This window comes from Rattus rattus, chromosome 7 (assembly GCF_011064425.1).
Source record: "Rattus rattus isolate New Zealand chromosome 7, Rrattus_CSIRO_v1, whole genome shotgun sequence".
In the NCBI taxonomy this organism is placed as follows: Eukaryota; Metazoa; Chordata; class Mammalia; order Rodentia; family Muridae; genus Rattus; species Rattus rattus.
The window spans coordinates 86,125,083-86,141,468 of record NC_046160.1 but is presented as its reverse complement, the minus strand read 5'-3'; the positions used below and the strand labels follow the sequence as shown (position 1 = coordinate 86,141,468).

The window sequence follows — 16,386 nt, the reverse complement described above, 5'->3', positions numbered from 1 at the left end:
GGCCCCTGCAGCTCTGGATAAGAGGTTCCGTGCCAGGCTCACTCTAGAAGGATGGTAGCCAGACTGTAGATCGCAGAAGCTGCACATGTGTTTGTTGCACTAGCTGAGCTTCCTGGTTTCCTAAGACTTCTGTATGAAAGCGCTTCCGCCCTGTGAAGAAGCACCTGGTGCAGCAGGAGCGTCTCTTAGGACTCTGGAGTTAAAGCAGACAGAAGTGGGGTCTGCAGGGCATCCACTCACCTTGGAGCTGTATCACTCCAGCCTCTCCTTCCACCCAACATGGCTGCCTTTCCTTTTCACCACTGGTATAAGGAAACTGTTTGTGGTTCACTTGAGTCAAGAATGGCCTCATTCTAACAGTTTATATCTGTAAAGACTTATCTTCCAGATATGGTTACAATATGGAGCTCCATATAGACGTGGATTGTCTGGGAAACATAGGTGAGCAATAGAAGTACTGTGTATTTAATTTTACCCTGAAACAAGGCCAGTCGTTATATAAATATTTCTTCTGGTTTAGACACTGAACTACAGCAACCTAGAGGTTGCTGACTATTCTTTTTTTTTTTCAATTGTATTTTTTATTTATATTTTAATGTTATCCCATTTCCTGGTTTCCTCTCCAGAAACCGCTATCCCACCCCCAGCCCCTGCTTCTATGAGGGTGCTCCCTCACCCACCTACCCACTCCTTCCCACCTCCCCACCCACTACACTGGGGCATTGAGCCTTGACAGGACCAAGGGCCTCTCTTCCCACTGATGCCCAACAAGGCTATCCTCAGCTACCTATGCATGGAACCATAGGTCCATTTCTATGGGATGGTGGTTTCATCCCTGTGAGCTCTGGGATGGGGGTGGGGGAGGTCTGGTTGGTTGACATTGTTCTTCTTCCTATGGGGTTGCAAACCCCTTTAGCTGTTTCAGTCCTTTCTCTAACTTCTCTACTGGGGACCCCGTTCTCAGTTCAATGCTTGGCTGCTAGCATTCACCTCTGTATTAGTAAGGCTCTGGCAGAGCCTCTCAGCAGACCCCTATATCAGCTCCTGCCGTTGCTGACTATTCTTACCATGCTAGTTGAACATAACATTGACTCTAGGTCAAGGATGCTTAATTTAAAAATGAAGTGTTGAAGGCCAATCACAAACCCAGAGTTTCCCATGAGATTCTTCATTTGCTTAATTAAGATCAATTCCTGGAGACACTTGCCTCTGCTATGCTACACTAAAGCAAGGGGTGTGGGCTTAATCTGAGAGAAGAACAACTGGGAGTCACTACTCACTGTTTTGAGAAGACAGTTCAGCTTATGGTATGGGTCCTATAAAGTCCATAGTAATCAGCCGTCAGAGGAGAGATGGGGAAGTGACAGCATCCCTGTTGCTTTTGTAGCTGCTTAGCTGGTAATGATGCTAGCTAATATTTATTGAGTTCTTCCTATGAACTTCTGATATATTCCTGTGTTTAATTCCTGTAATAATTCCATGAAGTAGAAGAAACTGAAAATACTTGCTACGTTCACACAGGTAGCAGTGAAAGGAGCCAGGGATTGATACCATAGGACGTAGTAAGGAAGAAGAAAGAATCAGGACTGGATTTATGTTATTCCTAGACTGAGCAGGTTTGGAGGAAGATAGTCATGCCATGAGTTTGTGCTTGGTGGGCAGCAGGTTGGAAATGCAAATGGATATGCCATATAGGTGGCTGCCCGTAATGGGTTGGCAATAGTATTTACTGTTAACATTGTCAGCTCTGAATAATATAATATTCAAGGTTACAGTGAAACATGGAAAATAATACTGTCTTCTAAAAAGCACAGTACTCTTAAAAGGGTGAAATGTCTGTGAGTGTATATTCTAGTGTCCTTTTTAAGTTAGGGAAGTAAATACCGTATTTAGAACTTTATGGAATTTTTTTTTCAGCCAAGTAGAGAAGAGGAATTTGTGACACACTTGGAGCAAACTGGCTAATAAGTGAATCTAGTTAGTCACGCCCTCCTGCGCTCACCCTGTGCTGCGCACTTTCCTACAGACACCCCCCCTGCATTGCTCTAACCACAGGCTGTTGCACTTCAGACCTGATGGTTTGTGGGAACTGCTTTGTCAAAATCATTCAAGAAAGAAACGCCTGTGAGTTCTCCTCCTGAAGCACTGCCTGTTTTCGGTGTCATTTTGGTCTCATTAATCAGCATTGCAGCAAGGCAGACACTGTGCTGTGTATTTTACTGTCCCCAGCACAGCGGCTCCTCCATCTCTGCCCCCAGGCTGACGCATTGGGGAAAAGGAGAGAGGGAAGCCATCAATCTTCGCAGTTGCTCATGTCAGCGGCGAGTCCTTCCCCTTCCTGTTGGCCGTCTCTCTCACCACCTGTGTTTAGAATTAGCACTGAAGCTGCTGCCCAGATGAATGAGAACCACTGTCCTTGTCACCTGCCCTGGTACAGGCCACCACTCCTCAGTGAAAACAAGCACATCCAGCAGTTATCTCGAGTGGGAACAGGGAAGGAGAGAGAGTCACATGTCTACCTTAGATGACTGTTACAACATAAAATTAAAGTAGAATTTAGGTCATCTATTTTAGAAGGCTGACATAATCAGTGACTCCAAGAGGCAAACGCCAATAATTGTCTTGTTCACCATCCTCTCAGGATTTTTTGTAGCCAGAATTGATGTGCCTGGTTCAAGGCCTATCTCTTATCTCCTGTCCACTCACTCTCAACCTCCTGAGACTTGGTTTGTTCTTCTGTAAAATAACTACATAGGAGCTTTTGCAGGGATTGAGAGACCATTCATAACCCTTGTTATATGGCTACCTCCCAAAAGTTCTCACTAAACGTTAGCTAGTGTTGGCCCTTGCTCAAATAAAAAAGTAGCATCAGACAGGTTAAGTGATATAAACATTAATTAGAGGACATAGAAGGAATTTGGCGCTACCAGTCTCTGATCCCCAATACTCATGTCCTTTAGGTTATGCCACATTATTTCTAGTGCATTTATAGTTTTCAGATATTAATAACTTAAATATGCAAAATGTATAAACCACTAGATATTAAGTTTTATTCCCCAGGACATAAAATGAGCATGGTTATTCATGTTGGTATGAGATGCTCGGTTACAGGCCAGACACCCAAGCTGTATGTTTACAGATTGGATTAGTGCTTTCCTTTTTTAATTTGATGAGAAAATATGATTCCGCCCTTAGAAAACTAATATGAATTATCAAAACTAATACTAAATATCAAAAAGTCTGTTGTAAATTACTCATATCCCTTCCTAGCCACTAGTAAGCTATGTTGGACTCTCCTTCCTTCATCTGATTAACCCATGTTGATACAGAAAACTATAATATCTTTAAAACTAAAATTTCTTTAGTAGTTGCTTGGAGTTCTTTTATATCTAAAAGATGATGTAACACCAGATACCCTGTATTCTTGGATAAATATTTCTGTAGGACAGATGTCCTTATTTGAATGAGCGATTGGATAAAAATAAATCGCTCATACTTCTGGTCTCCACAGGTAACTTATGAAAGTACCACAGGTTTCCATACCAAAGCCTTCCAGCCTTGTGAGGTAGGTACTGTGGCTGTCCTCACTTGCTCAGGATTACTTGAGAAAAAAAAAAAATTGAATCCAGGAAATCTGGCACGATTTCTCAAGTTTTAATCACAATGTCTTTAATCCTACTTTCTTTAAAACTTCCCCTGCTGGTGGATAGTAGTTTCTTGGAGTCCTTTTCTCTGTACTCTTTGTTTCCATGCATAAAATTCACCTTATGTCTTCCAAAGGTTCAGAACCCTGAAGTAGTCACAAAATCACAATCATTTCATAGAGTTTGGTGGTTGGTTGGTTGGTTTGTTTGTTTGTTTGAGGCAGGGGTTTCTCTGTATATCCCAGGCTATCCTAGAGCTCACTCTTTAGACTGGACTAGTCTTGGACTCAGGCTCTGTCTGCTTCTGCCTCCCGAGTGCTGGGATTTTGTACATTCTGTGTAAGAATCTTTGGCCTTTCAGCTTCAATTGATTAAGGCTGCCTGTTACTAGCTCAAGCTTGGATCAACCAACTGAACTAATTCTCATAAGACCCAAGCCCCACACCCTGGAGAATTTACCTAACAACCATTGGAGGTCAGAAATGCTTTATTTTTATAATATTTAGAAATATTCATATACAATACAGGATATCTAGTGTTGCACTGTCAATTATAATGGCGCTTGAGTATTGAATCTAGACTCTGGTGAGAGATAGGAGCCAAGAAGTCTTGCCAAACAGGGACATGGATAGAACAGAGAGCCCCAGCCAGGCTTGTCCCAGGCATGTCTTAACGATCTCTTTGTGAAGTCCAATGCATTCAAGCTTTCTGGATCCCCAAGCCGTATACGTTTTATAGACCTAGACTTCGCCGAGTTAGACTCACCAGCGACTGAAGACGGTACACTTGCTTGTCATGGTGTCCTTTTTTTCCATCATAAGACTAGAAATAGCACCTTCCAACTATGCTGACTGCAGCTGCCACATGGCTGCTTTTGACTATCCATTAGTGATGAATTGTTTTAAAAGTTTTACTGTATTGTGACATAAACTGTAGATAAATGGACACTTTAATTGTGTGTGTGTGTGTGTGTGTGTGTGTGTGTGTCTGAACAGTTTAGCAGCTTCAGAGAATAATTATATGGTAATTAATTGTCAAATTATTGTCTTCTCCATATTGGTCTCACATTAGAGTCATCTGAAGTGCTATTAAAACTGAAAATGCTCGTGGCAAATCTCAGACTGATTAAATCAGAATCTCTGACTGACCTGGGCATCAGTGTCTTTTAAAGCTCCAAGGTGAGACTGAGAACCCTAGACAGTGTTTCCCTCTACACTTGTGTGAGGTTGAAATGAAGGTAAAGAACAGACTATGGTGCCTGTCTTAGATGTCAGGTTGTTGTGACAAAAGAGTCTGCCCAAAGCGACTTAAGAGAGGCAGGATTGATTTTGACTCACGTTCCAGGTTACAGCAATAGCGATGGGAAGGCACAGTGGCAGCAGTTAAGAGAGTTGGTTCCATGATCTCCATAACCAGAAAGAGCACTGAGGCTGAGTGATTCTCTGCCTAGGAAGTGGGTCTTCCCACATCAATTCAGAGGCTGCCTGTTGTCTAGGTAACCCTACGAGTGTGTGCTCGGGGTCTGACTTCCTAGGTGTTCAGCTGAATAGTGGGTATCACATTGTTCAGAAGCACCTTTCAGACTATAGCATGTATCAGAATCACCCTAGAGATGTGTCAAAGCCGGCATTGTGTAACTTTTCTGTGGTAAACCTGTTAGAATTCCTCATAGAGATCTAGGCGATTCTATTAGGTGCCCAAATTACGATGATACTCCTGGTACCAGGAATACACTTTACTTTGAGAGCCTCTGGTCTGACCTCTTCTTCCCACTTTCCTTCTGGTCTTCTCTACCAGGGATGCTCATGGTAATGGCCTCAAGCAGTCCATATTTAAACTCTCAGTGTTGTAAAAGTTCTGCATTCTAGAGGAGGCGTAATATGTCACTCATATCCAAAAACTCAGCCAAGCTAATTACAGACAAGTGACTATGCAAAAGCAAATGCCTCCCAGTACAACATTGATCCCCCTAAGTCCCTTCTACTACAGAGTTAGAGACAATGCCAGATGGGGTTTGATATCCCAGTGTAAGATTTGGATTTCATTTTCCCACAAAAATAGTTTCACAAATGTTTGAGTATAACCAAGATGATCATGCTGTTACAACCATCCTTTAGGAATTCTGTGGGCTCGAGGGCCTTTGATGAGCTGCCTCCCAGGGGCTTAGTCACCATTTAGAGAATTAAATTTCTGCGTTTCAAAAAAGCAATTCAACTGTTTACAGTTATCTTGCCCATTCCATATAAAGCAAGAGTGGTAGAGAAGTGATTGTCCTGCCTTTAACTAACGTTTATTAGGTGCCCTGAATACACCTGCTCCTATGCTATTTACTAGGGAAGCAAGATGAAAAAGAGAACCCTTGTCCCAGAGGAGCGTGTATCCTAGCTGGGAAAGTGTTTACTAAGCAAACAAGAAAATATTTGCTAAGTTTCTGATGTGATATGTACAATAGTGGAAACTGATGAAGAGATCTGTTCTGCTTGTGAAGGATACTGTGGAAAATAAAGTTGCACATGCATGTGCCTGTGTGTGCATGCCTACGTGCCTGCAAGTGTGTGCGTGGGGGTGTGTGATGGGTATAAATTAAGGAAAGTTTATTACTGCTTGATGATCAGGAAGTATGCTTGTGGTAGAAAAGGAAGGGGGTATTCTATAGTGATAAAGAGAGTGTGAATTGAGGGGTATGTGCGTGGTCCTCCCTGCATAGTGATATAGTGATCAGATGGTATGAACTGCCATGGTGTTGGAGCTTATCCCAGAGAAGAAAGGAAAACTTTTGCTAACTCAGTATGTGGTATTTCCACTTTTATCCCAGCCTTTCTTTTTTAAGAGCTTTGTGTTAATATATATAATAATATATATTAATATATATTATTATATATTATATATATTAATATATATATATATTAATATAGGAACACACACACACACACACACACACACGAATGCTTAGGAAATTCCTTGCGCCAAATAGATTTGGGTGACTTTGTGAAGTGATCTCTGATGTTGGCTGGGACAAACAAATGAAAAGACACCTGTTAATTCTTCTATTATCCAACCAAAAATAAAGGGAGAAAGGAAAAGAGAAAAGCTAAAACAAGTCAGTGTAAGTCTACTCTTCACATATTATGTCTAAGGGCTTTCATATAAGTAGACAACTCTCAGGCACTAGCAAAAGAGCTAATGTTCTCAACAAGTAGCCAAATAAGGGACTTCAGGCAGGCATTGACATATGAACAATGGTTTTAATTGATGGGTTAAGCCTTTTATTGGACATTAGAGATAACAATAAAATTGTATCTTCCATCAGTGAACACTTAAGACCCTTTTGAGAGTAGAAAAAACAAAACAAAGCAAATCTGTGTGAACTTGAAATTGGTTTTCAATAACCTCAGTAGTAGAAGCTATTTGGCTCAAGGCACTCCCTAAGCATTCATATGTATATGTATATATTCCTATATGAATTCATATACATATATACCTATATATGAATTATATATATTATATATACATATAACACAATTATTGGCAAATAGGTAGTAATACAAAACTCTTCAAAAAGAAAGGCTTGGATAAAACTGGTAATACCACATACTGAATTAGCAGAGTTCTGAGTTTTAGAAAGTGAAGTTGTAGAATTCTGGGAACAATTTAACAGAACAGCCCCCAATAGATAGCAAAGGCCAACACCTAATAAAGTCAAAAGCCTAGTCAGTGGGGCATTACATAAAGAAATGCTGTACTGTGCAAAACCAAACTAGAGGGTCTCCAGTTTGTATAGTAAAGTTTGTATAGCAAAAGCCCCCCTGTAGGCACTTCTGCTCCCCAGCAAGAGTGGCACAAAGGGCATAAATACATAGGGAACTTGTGGAAAATGTTGACTCCTTGATGTAACAGCACATGCACTTCTAAGTGGCTGCGCCTCTGTACACCTAGGGCTTTCGCAACTACAAGGCAGTGACCATGGAAAGCACTGCCCATCCGCGTATCATTTCTAATTTGATTTTTTGGTTATTCTGTTGTTGCTGCTGCTGAGCAAAAGTGACTAAATAAAAAAATACTCACTGCACTCTGACGTCACAATTTAAAACTCAAGTCTTGTGAGAAGAAAGCCCTGCACAGCATTCAGAACTCTGATTAACACAGAGTGTACTAACTGGAGGACTTCCACGGCTGTTTGATCAGGTGGTCAGAGGAAGTCTCGCTGGAGTATGTCTCAGCGCTAACATAAATTCTGGTTCTGGAGTGGTGTGAATAGCCCAGTAAGTTCCGTGTGCTTTTTGACATTAGTGGAATAGCCACAAGGCTAGAACAGCATAGCACCAATGGTAGAATCTGACTTCTGGTCATGAATTCCACTCTGTCAAGTGGCATCCTTTGCCTTAACATCGTCTTTCATGTTGATCTGGTCCATAACTGAGGTCAGGCTCAGCCATTGGAATTTCCAGAGCTGACTGATTATCCACTTCTGGGAAATCCGAAGTGCGCCAGTACCCACAATGAAAATTCATGTGTCCCGTATCCTTTGCTGCTCTGCTCGGGCAGCTGACATTAAGAAGCTCTCTGCTTCCTGGGAATTCCCATGTGGGTACCACTGATGAGAAAGCATCCTGAAATCCGTAAAAGAATTTGAAGGAAAATGGATAGAGCTGGAAAATATTAGATTAAGCAAGGTAACCCAAATCCAGACAGAATCACATAGATAATGAAATGAGAATGGGAATTAAGAGAGAAGTACTGCCAGACTGCCTCAGACAGAGACTTTCCATTACTTATGAACGCTTAGACACTGTAGCAAGGCTACCCCCTAGCTAGCTCTTCTTAACTTAAATTAACCCAAGTGTTCTAGTCCACTTCTGCCACATGGCCCAACACCTCTCACTCAGTCCTGGCACCTGATCCTTCCCCGACCACATCCATCCCGCACTGGGGAATCCTTCCCACTGGATTCTTCCATGATCCCTATCTCTGCCCACAGGCCCCTCCTTTCCTCTCCTGCCTCGGCTACTGGGTATCAGATCTTTATTACAGAATACTGATGGAACATTTGACATGCATATAAATAAAATAATATAAAAGAACAAAAAATACTGATACAAGTGATGATCTATAAGAATAGCAATATTAAAGTCCGGACTGTACTCAGTTCTCTGCTATACAGAAATCAACGTTTGAATAATACAAAGACTACCCCGGTGCACAAAAAGATTGCCCGGCAGAAGAAAGAGTTAAGGATGTGAGGAGGGCAGTGGGGGCCTGTGACATGGAAGGGGAAAGGAGGCTGAGGGAAAGGTGGACGAGCATCAGAGGAGCCAACCAGGGGGGAGGAGAACCAATGAAAGCTAATTTTGTCTGGCAACACAGTAACAAAGCCCAGTACTGTATATATTGATCTAAGAATAGTAACAAGTAAATAAATAGAAAAGCACTGTTGGCTCCAGTTAAACCCACTGTAACCCCTAGAAGGCTTTAGCAGGGTGGCCAGTGCTTACTCAGTAAGTAAGTGTATAAGTGAATGAGTGATTTTAATACCCTTTTTTTTTATATGGAAGCATGGTTTTACTCTGTAGCTTGGCTGGCCTACCGTGTGCTGCCATTCTGATCCCGTGTGGCCCTTCAGATAACCTGTTAGACTTTGAGTTTGTTCATTTACGTGTCTGAGTTTGCCTTTGATGACCACAGTTAAAAGGCATCTGGCGATGGGGCATTTAATGCTCTCCCTGTACATGGCTGAACTTTGTAGGAATGCTGCTGAGTCTTTGTTTCCCACCACTGTTCTCAGGGTTTCCTGGTGTGAGAGCCATGGCTCATCGATTAAGGTGCTCACTGCCAAAACTCAGGGCTTGAATTTGATTCCCAGGACCCACAGGGACATGCTGGAAGGAGAGAACTGACTCCTACAAGGTGTCCAAATGCACATTCCCCCAGTAAATAAATAAATGTAAAAAAGTAATAATAATAATAAGAAGAAGAAACCATTCCACAGAACTCACTTGCTGTAACCTACACACTTGGGATTAACAGCAAAAGCTCTCTTTTCTTGAGTGATCTCAAGTATTATCTTTTGCAGTAATTAAAAGTTTGGGATATTTCAATCGCTTCTGAGTGCTGTCACTAACATTAATAAAGGTATAGGTTTTGGTATGCCCAGGACCTTCTGCAAGAAGAGTTTCAGCTCTGTTGTGAAATTGGTGAACCTGTGCCACTTTTGATTGGATCTCCCATGCTCTTTTCTGGGCTTCATCATTGTCCAGTGCCAGTGTTTGGGCTACAGTGAGCCAATTAATTTGCTTGAGGGGTGGCTTCTGAAATTAAAATGAGGGAGGTATAAAATGTTCCCCTTACTCTGTCTACTGCAGTGGAATCCGCCTGTCTAGCGCATGCATGCCTGTGGGCTAGGCTTGATGGTGTTTTCTTTGTGGCTTGCCTGCTGTCCACTGGGGAACCTATGTTCCTTTCATTTTCATTCTTTTCTGACTATAGTGCTTTTGAACACAGAAACCCCCATCCTCCCACCACCCGAAGTCCACATTCCAGCTCCGTGATCTCATGGTGCCAGGCTTGTCTCCCCTGCCATGCCGTCAGACCGCCTGCTGGCTCTTGCTGAGGAACCGACTACAACATAAACTTGGCGCAGAAGAGCAGGACGCTCTCTGTATATTTTAAGAGCAGGGATCCAGATCCCATTTAGAGGCTGTGTTTGTTTAATAGCCCCTTGAAAACTGAACAAAACATTTCTTGTTGCTCTTATTTCTTGGTAACATCATTCCCTCTGCGCTGATGTACAGAATCTCAGAAACCAGGGAATGGACGAGATGTATTAGCTCATGGCTAATCCGTTCCCACTGCTCACGAGGCCCCTTTCCCACAGTCCATCCTCTTGTGCTTTTCTCTTTGAGTCTTCTCAAGAATTTATTTTCTCCAGTTCTCCTGGGGCACAGTTTCTGAGTTTGACCATAGAGGAATTTATGTGGAATTATTCATGTTCCTCTTCTCAGCTCAATATTCCTGATCTCTCTTTATATTACCAAAAACAGCCGCTCTTCTTCCTGGTCAAGTATTTCTGGATGGTATTTTCACTTCCATTTACTAAGGTCAGAGTTTGTTTTTCTGCCTTACTTTCCCTCTTCATCAATCAGCCCTGTTGCCCATTAATCATCTTTCAGTGCTCTGGAAACCCATTCTTATTCCCATATCGGGCTACTTCAGGCCTCTGAGTACTGAGTACCGAGTCTCTGTTCGCTCGCTCTCCCTCCCTCCCTCCCTCCCTCCCTCCCTCCCTCCGTCGCTGTTCTTCTTTTCCCTCTTTGCCCTTCTCCCAGTCTCTTCCTTTTGTCCATCTTCACCTCCCTCAATTCTGACCTGGACATTTGTTCAGTTTATAGACTGTGGTGTGAAGAGCTCGTTGAAAGGATATTGTGTGAGGAAGGGGGATGACATTGGGAGTTGTTTGATTATATTTGTTCATAGTTACGTGAATGGCATTTCTCATATCCTCAGAGCTACAAATCTTTTGGACCCCCTGCTGACTGCTTGGATTAGATTCAATACTGGACCGTGGAAATATGATGTAACATTCTATTTTGGCACTGTCATCTTATTAGCGGAGAAAAACACAAACTATATTTGTAGAATTTGGAGTTCTTGGAGAAAGAGAAGAGAAAAACTTAAGTAGCCTTGACACTCACTTATTTAAAGTAGATTAGCTCACGGGGCCTATTGTTAGGGAAAATAGATACAGATGTAGTATGTTGTATGTTTTCCCACATTGGAGAGTCTAGTGTCATAAAGATGTCCATTCTGCCCCAACCAATCTCACTTCAGGCTCTAACCAGTTCCTCACACTCTCCTAAGACAGAGATGGCATTCTAGAGCAAGGAGAAGAAACAGGCTTTTTCCACATATAGTGCCGGAAGAATCAGATTCTCATAAAAAGAGAATGTAGTTCCTACCTCATACGTTATGTAAAACAAACAAAAACATTCCAAATGATCCAGACCTAGATATGAAAGATGAATGAAGCATTATATGCACACATACAATTTATATGAATATACATACATGTATGTATGTGCATATGTCTTCAGGACTTTATAGTATTGAACGATTGAAATGTGACAGAAGTATTTTACCAAAATCAATAAAGTCTTAATCAGTGATGCTGACGAGAACATGGTAGCTGGCTGCAGTACCTTTCTGTTGCTTTTCAAGTCTGTAGTCAGCCACTTTATATTTATTTACCTACTAAAGAACTTCTCTTCATCAGAAGATAGCAGGAAGCCTAAGCACGTGCTCTGAGAATGCACTTCCTCTATGCGTTATCATCTGTGTATCTAGAACAGAGCACGTTCTTAAATAATGAAAACAACTCATGTAAATAAAGCACTGAACAGCTTGACCAGGCTTTTCACAATACGAGTAAAACTAGACCATAATAGAAGACTCTCAGCATCTTTAATAATCAAGGAGATGAAGTTAAACTGTAGTGAAACTCTGCCTGTATTTGTTCTGTTGGCTGAAAAGACTAGAATAAGTAGTACCAAGGGTGGGAATCCGGAGTCTTGGGAACTGACTCTGTACTTGGGAATAGCTCACAGGCTCTGACGTATTTGAAGACGCATGATATAACTTCTGATTTTGCGATCTCACCCCTACCTATGGAGTAACTGGCAAGTGGCCTGCAGAGATGTTTGTAACAATAGTTTTTATTCTTCTGTAACCATCTTGCAAATTTTCAGACCTACAGGAAAATGACAGGATTATTTTTACCAAAAACAATAAAGTCTTAGTCAGCGACGTGAAGAGATCATGGTGGCTGGCTGCAGTAGTTCCTTTTCTGTCACTGTGATAAACAGCAGGATCAGGGCAACTTAAAGAAGACAGGGTTCATTTTGGTTTGCTGTTCCAGAGGGCTGTGTCCATCATGGCAGAGGACACAGCAGTCGCAGCAGGAGCAGGCGAGGAGCCTGAGATCTCAGCCACAAGCACAAAGCAGAGAGCTCAAACTGTAAGTGGGCTGAGGCTACGTGATCTCAAAGCCCATCCCCAGAACATACTTCCTCGGGCTTGGCTGCATCGCATAACCTCACCCAAACAGTGCCACCCACTGGGAAGCAAGAGTTCAGATGGTAAACCAGCAGAGGTGGGATTTCCTCATCCAAACTACCACAAGGGTAGGCTGACCGAAGTCCCACACCTGCCATTTCCTTGCTGTGTGACCGTGGGCAGTCTCTTGATATCCATAAGGTTCAGGTTCTCATCTGCAAACAGAGGTAGTAATAAGCCTAATGCATTAGGCACTCAATGAAATGTGATCCTGTATCGAAGAACTGGGCATAAATGCTACCAGCATAATTGTCCAGTAAACATTTAGTCTGCACATTAACTGATGCACACTCAAAACTTTTTGACTTGTCACTATATAATAGTAAATCACTCCGGAAAAGTAATGTTACTCTAATTTAGTTTTTTCTTCTCATTTTTTTAATAACAACACTAGAAAATCTACTCAAAAGGAACACATGACTGTGATAAAAAATATTTGTATAATTAAGAAAATTGTACAAATTTCTAAAACTTTCTTGGTAAAGTAAAACCTAAATATGATTACAAAAATAAGCATGAAAAGAACTATCTTTAATATATTGCAATGAAGTGTATATCTTCTCATTCTAGCCCAAGATCCTACCCATTAAATTATAGTATCAACAATAAGGAATAACTAAGTGACAGTATATTTCAGCCTAATGTTGTGGCCTTCTTTTTTTTTTTTTTAACTAAAAAAGTGAAGCTACTCGTAAAATCCTAAGGCTCTTTAATGTCTAATGAGATGGAGTATGTGTGTGCCAGTGCCAGCATCGCGGTGCCCACTGGGACCAAAGCCAAGCTTTGCCTCCTGGGAACTGCTGTCCACTTACCTCACTTCTGCTTCCTTCAGATCACGTCCATATTGCCACCTTGTGTCTCACCTGTGGGTGAATACAGCCTCTGTCTTCAACCAGAGTGCTGTCTTTTGGCCAAGCAGACCTTTTCCTAAGCGCCTTTGTGTCTAACTGTGCCCAGCATAGTGATTTACAGAGTGCACACGGACAGCACAAGGGGAAGGCCACCGGACTACACTGCAGAAACAGGACTGGATGGTGAGAGGCGTGTAGAGCTCACGGTGATCCTCTGGAGCAACTGGGTCTGCTTTGCTTTGTTACAGAAGGAGAGCGGGGAGCGAGTGTTCTCTGGCATTCAGCCTACAGGAATCCCCCACCTGGGAAATTACCTTGGAGCCATCGAGAGCTGGGTGAAGTTACAGGAGGAGTACGACACGGTGATATACAGCATCGTGGACCTGCACTCCATCACTGTCCCCCAGGACCCCGGCATCCTGCAGCAGAGCATCCTGGACATGACTGCCGTGCTTCTTGCCTGCGGCATAGACCCAGAGAGAAGTATCCTTTTCCAGCAGTCTCAGGTGAGCACCTCAGAGCAGAGCCTGAGACTCGGGGCTCTGTGTCATCTGAAGCCCATGTTCACAATCTAATTGTTCAAGGATGACTTCATCTAATGCGATGTTTCCGGTTTGATATGTACATACGCTCATATCATAAAGTATCTTTGTATTTAATACTGATTTCCAGCTTTCTCCTCTGTACTTCATCTCTCTCATCTGCCCCAGGGTTACTAAAGTGATGTCACATTCGTCCTTTGGACCCTGGGGTTGTTTTCTGTGCTGGATTGCGTTCAGTCCAGTGACCTCCCACTGTTGACTAAGCTCCCTGTGATCAGGCGGGAATTTTGTGACTAACAATTTTTTGTAATTCCAATGGCAGTTCATTGAGTACTGAATTTGGAAGGCCTGTTGGATAATGTCCGTTGTTCATTCTTTGTATAATCACTTTTGAAAGGATCTGATAAAACAAGCCAGGAAATAAGACAGCGAGTGTCCCAGAGTTTTGTGTATAAGCCAAGAAAGTCTTCAGAAAGCCAAAATAAATAAAGCCAAAATATTTGACTCATACCTTTACTATGGATGAGTCAGTTTAGCCTTAGACAGGAAGAGATCCTGGCCCAGAGACAGCAATTTAGAGACAGGCTAGCAGAGACGATAAGAACTCCTACTGGATCGCACCCTTGCTACATATCTGCCTTAACCTACAGCAGCGTCTCAGCGTCCCCTCTCCTGATCACACCCACGCTTCTGTCTACTGAATATGTTTTAATATATGTTTTATCAACCCAGAACATACTGTAATGAATCACAGAGTTACCGCTAAAGAGCATAGGGGTAGAATTCTTGCCTAGTATTCTCAGAGTCTGAGTTGAGTCCCCAGCAAGGCCAAGCACACGCACATTAAATGAAGGATGCATTTCAGAAATAAAGTCTTCGATGTAGGCTTGTCAGTCCTATGCATAGTAAAACGGTGTCATCATCGACAGGACCATACAGGCAGCTTAACTGGATTTTCTCTACAGTTGATCAGGAGGCTTTTGCTTAGGACTCTTCAAGTTTAATGTTGGACAAATCTTAAGTATTTATCTAAATTGGACAAATCTGGCCTCCTCAATAATTTCTACGCGGTAACTTTTGCTTTTTAAAAAGCAGCAATGAGCCATTTGGATCCCTGCGCACCCACTCCTCAAACCCTCGCACACATTTACTTCGCACCATGTTTATCCCAGTTTTCCTTTAAACCATGACCTACTCTTGCTTTTTATGTATGGATCTTTTGGCTGCGTGTTTTTCTGTGCACCATGTGCACGCAGTGCCTGTGGAGGGACTGGAGTACAGATGGTTGGCAGTTGCTGCATGGGTGCTGAGAACAGAACCTGGTTTCTGCAAGAACAGACAGAGCTCTTCACCATGCGTCCTCCCCCTGCCCCAGTCTTACTGTCTCCAGGCTGCTGGTCCCCAGTCCTTTCGAGCTGTCAGTCATTACCTCAGAAGCTCGTCACCTTCTTTCTAAAGGACTGTGATGCTTGTGGTCCATGGTTCTAGCTCACTGCAACCTTTGTCCCCGTCTCCAGCACTGCAGAGCTGCTCATCCTCAGGACGTCATTTAAATGCATCTCTCAAAGCACATCGGCTTCACTCCATCTAAGCTGGTTTTCATACAGCCTCTTCTTTGATCCTTATTTGATGTTATTCCTAAAAATTGCATTCTCAGCCACAAGTTCCTATTGCCATATTTCTTGGAGGTGAATATATCTACCCTCCCCAGGGTAACTGCTGGCCTGGTTACCTTTTGAAGTAACCTTTAAATTAAAGGCTATTTTGAAGCCGCATCCAAGAACTGTACTTTCAGCTCATTCCTCCAAGGATAATTACCATATGATAATATTTAACATCACATTAGCATATTATAAATATTTCTTTCTCTGTAGCAGACTTATGACAGTGGCCTCTATAGACACATAAAATATGCAATAACCGAGAGAACTTCTTTAGCCTAAAACGTTTAAGTACAAGTAACCCCCGGTGTAACAGAGTGCATGTGCGTGGTCCCATAAGTGAGAAATAAGTGTTCACCTTCTCTTCGGTGGTCCCCAGGTGGCTAGGAATCTAGTCAGGGAGAGGTGGTGACGATGAGAGTCTGCCTGCTGCAGCTTCCAGCCTCTAACACTGCCACGCTGCTTTGGCTCTATTTTGATAGTTAGTTTGAGGAATACACTGTTTTTATGTATATCCCACAATCCTCCCCTCAAAACCCATGTGGAAACTCCCTCGGGGGCCTTGGAGCCACAAGGCCTACTG

At 42.5% G+C, this 16,386-nt stretch overlaps 2 protein-coding genes across 5 annotated transcripts in view; both read left to right on the top strand.

Annotated features, from left to right (window-relative positions):
* The window catches only part of Ccdc175 (coiled-coil domain containing 175), a 464,210-nt gene that overhangs the window by 98,609 nt on the left and 349,215 nt on the right, over positions 1-16,386 (top strand). The gene's annotated exons all lie outside the window — the stretch shown is intronic.
* The window catches only part of Wars2 (tryptophanyl tRNA synthetase 2, mitochondrial), a 76,470-nt gene that overhangs the window by 32,860 nt on the left and 27,224 nt on the right, over positions 1-16,386 (top strand). For 3 of the 4 annotated variants that reach the window (XM_032907918.1, XM_032907917.1, XM_032907920.1), the window contains exon 2: positions 13,849-14,106. The exons of the other annotated variant lie outside the window; for it this stretch is intronic. In XM_032907918.1, the coding sequence (XP_032763809.1) occupies positions 13,849-14,106 (258 nt within the window). The remainder of the gene's footprint in view (positions 1-13,848; positions 14,107-16,386) is intronic. 4 annotated transcript variants of the gene reach the window in all.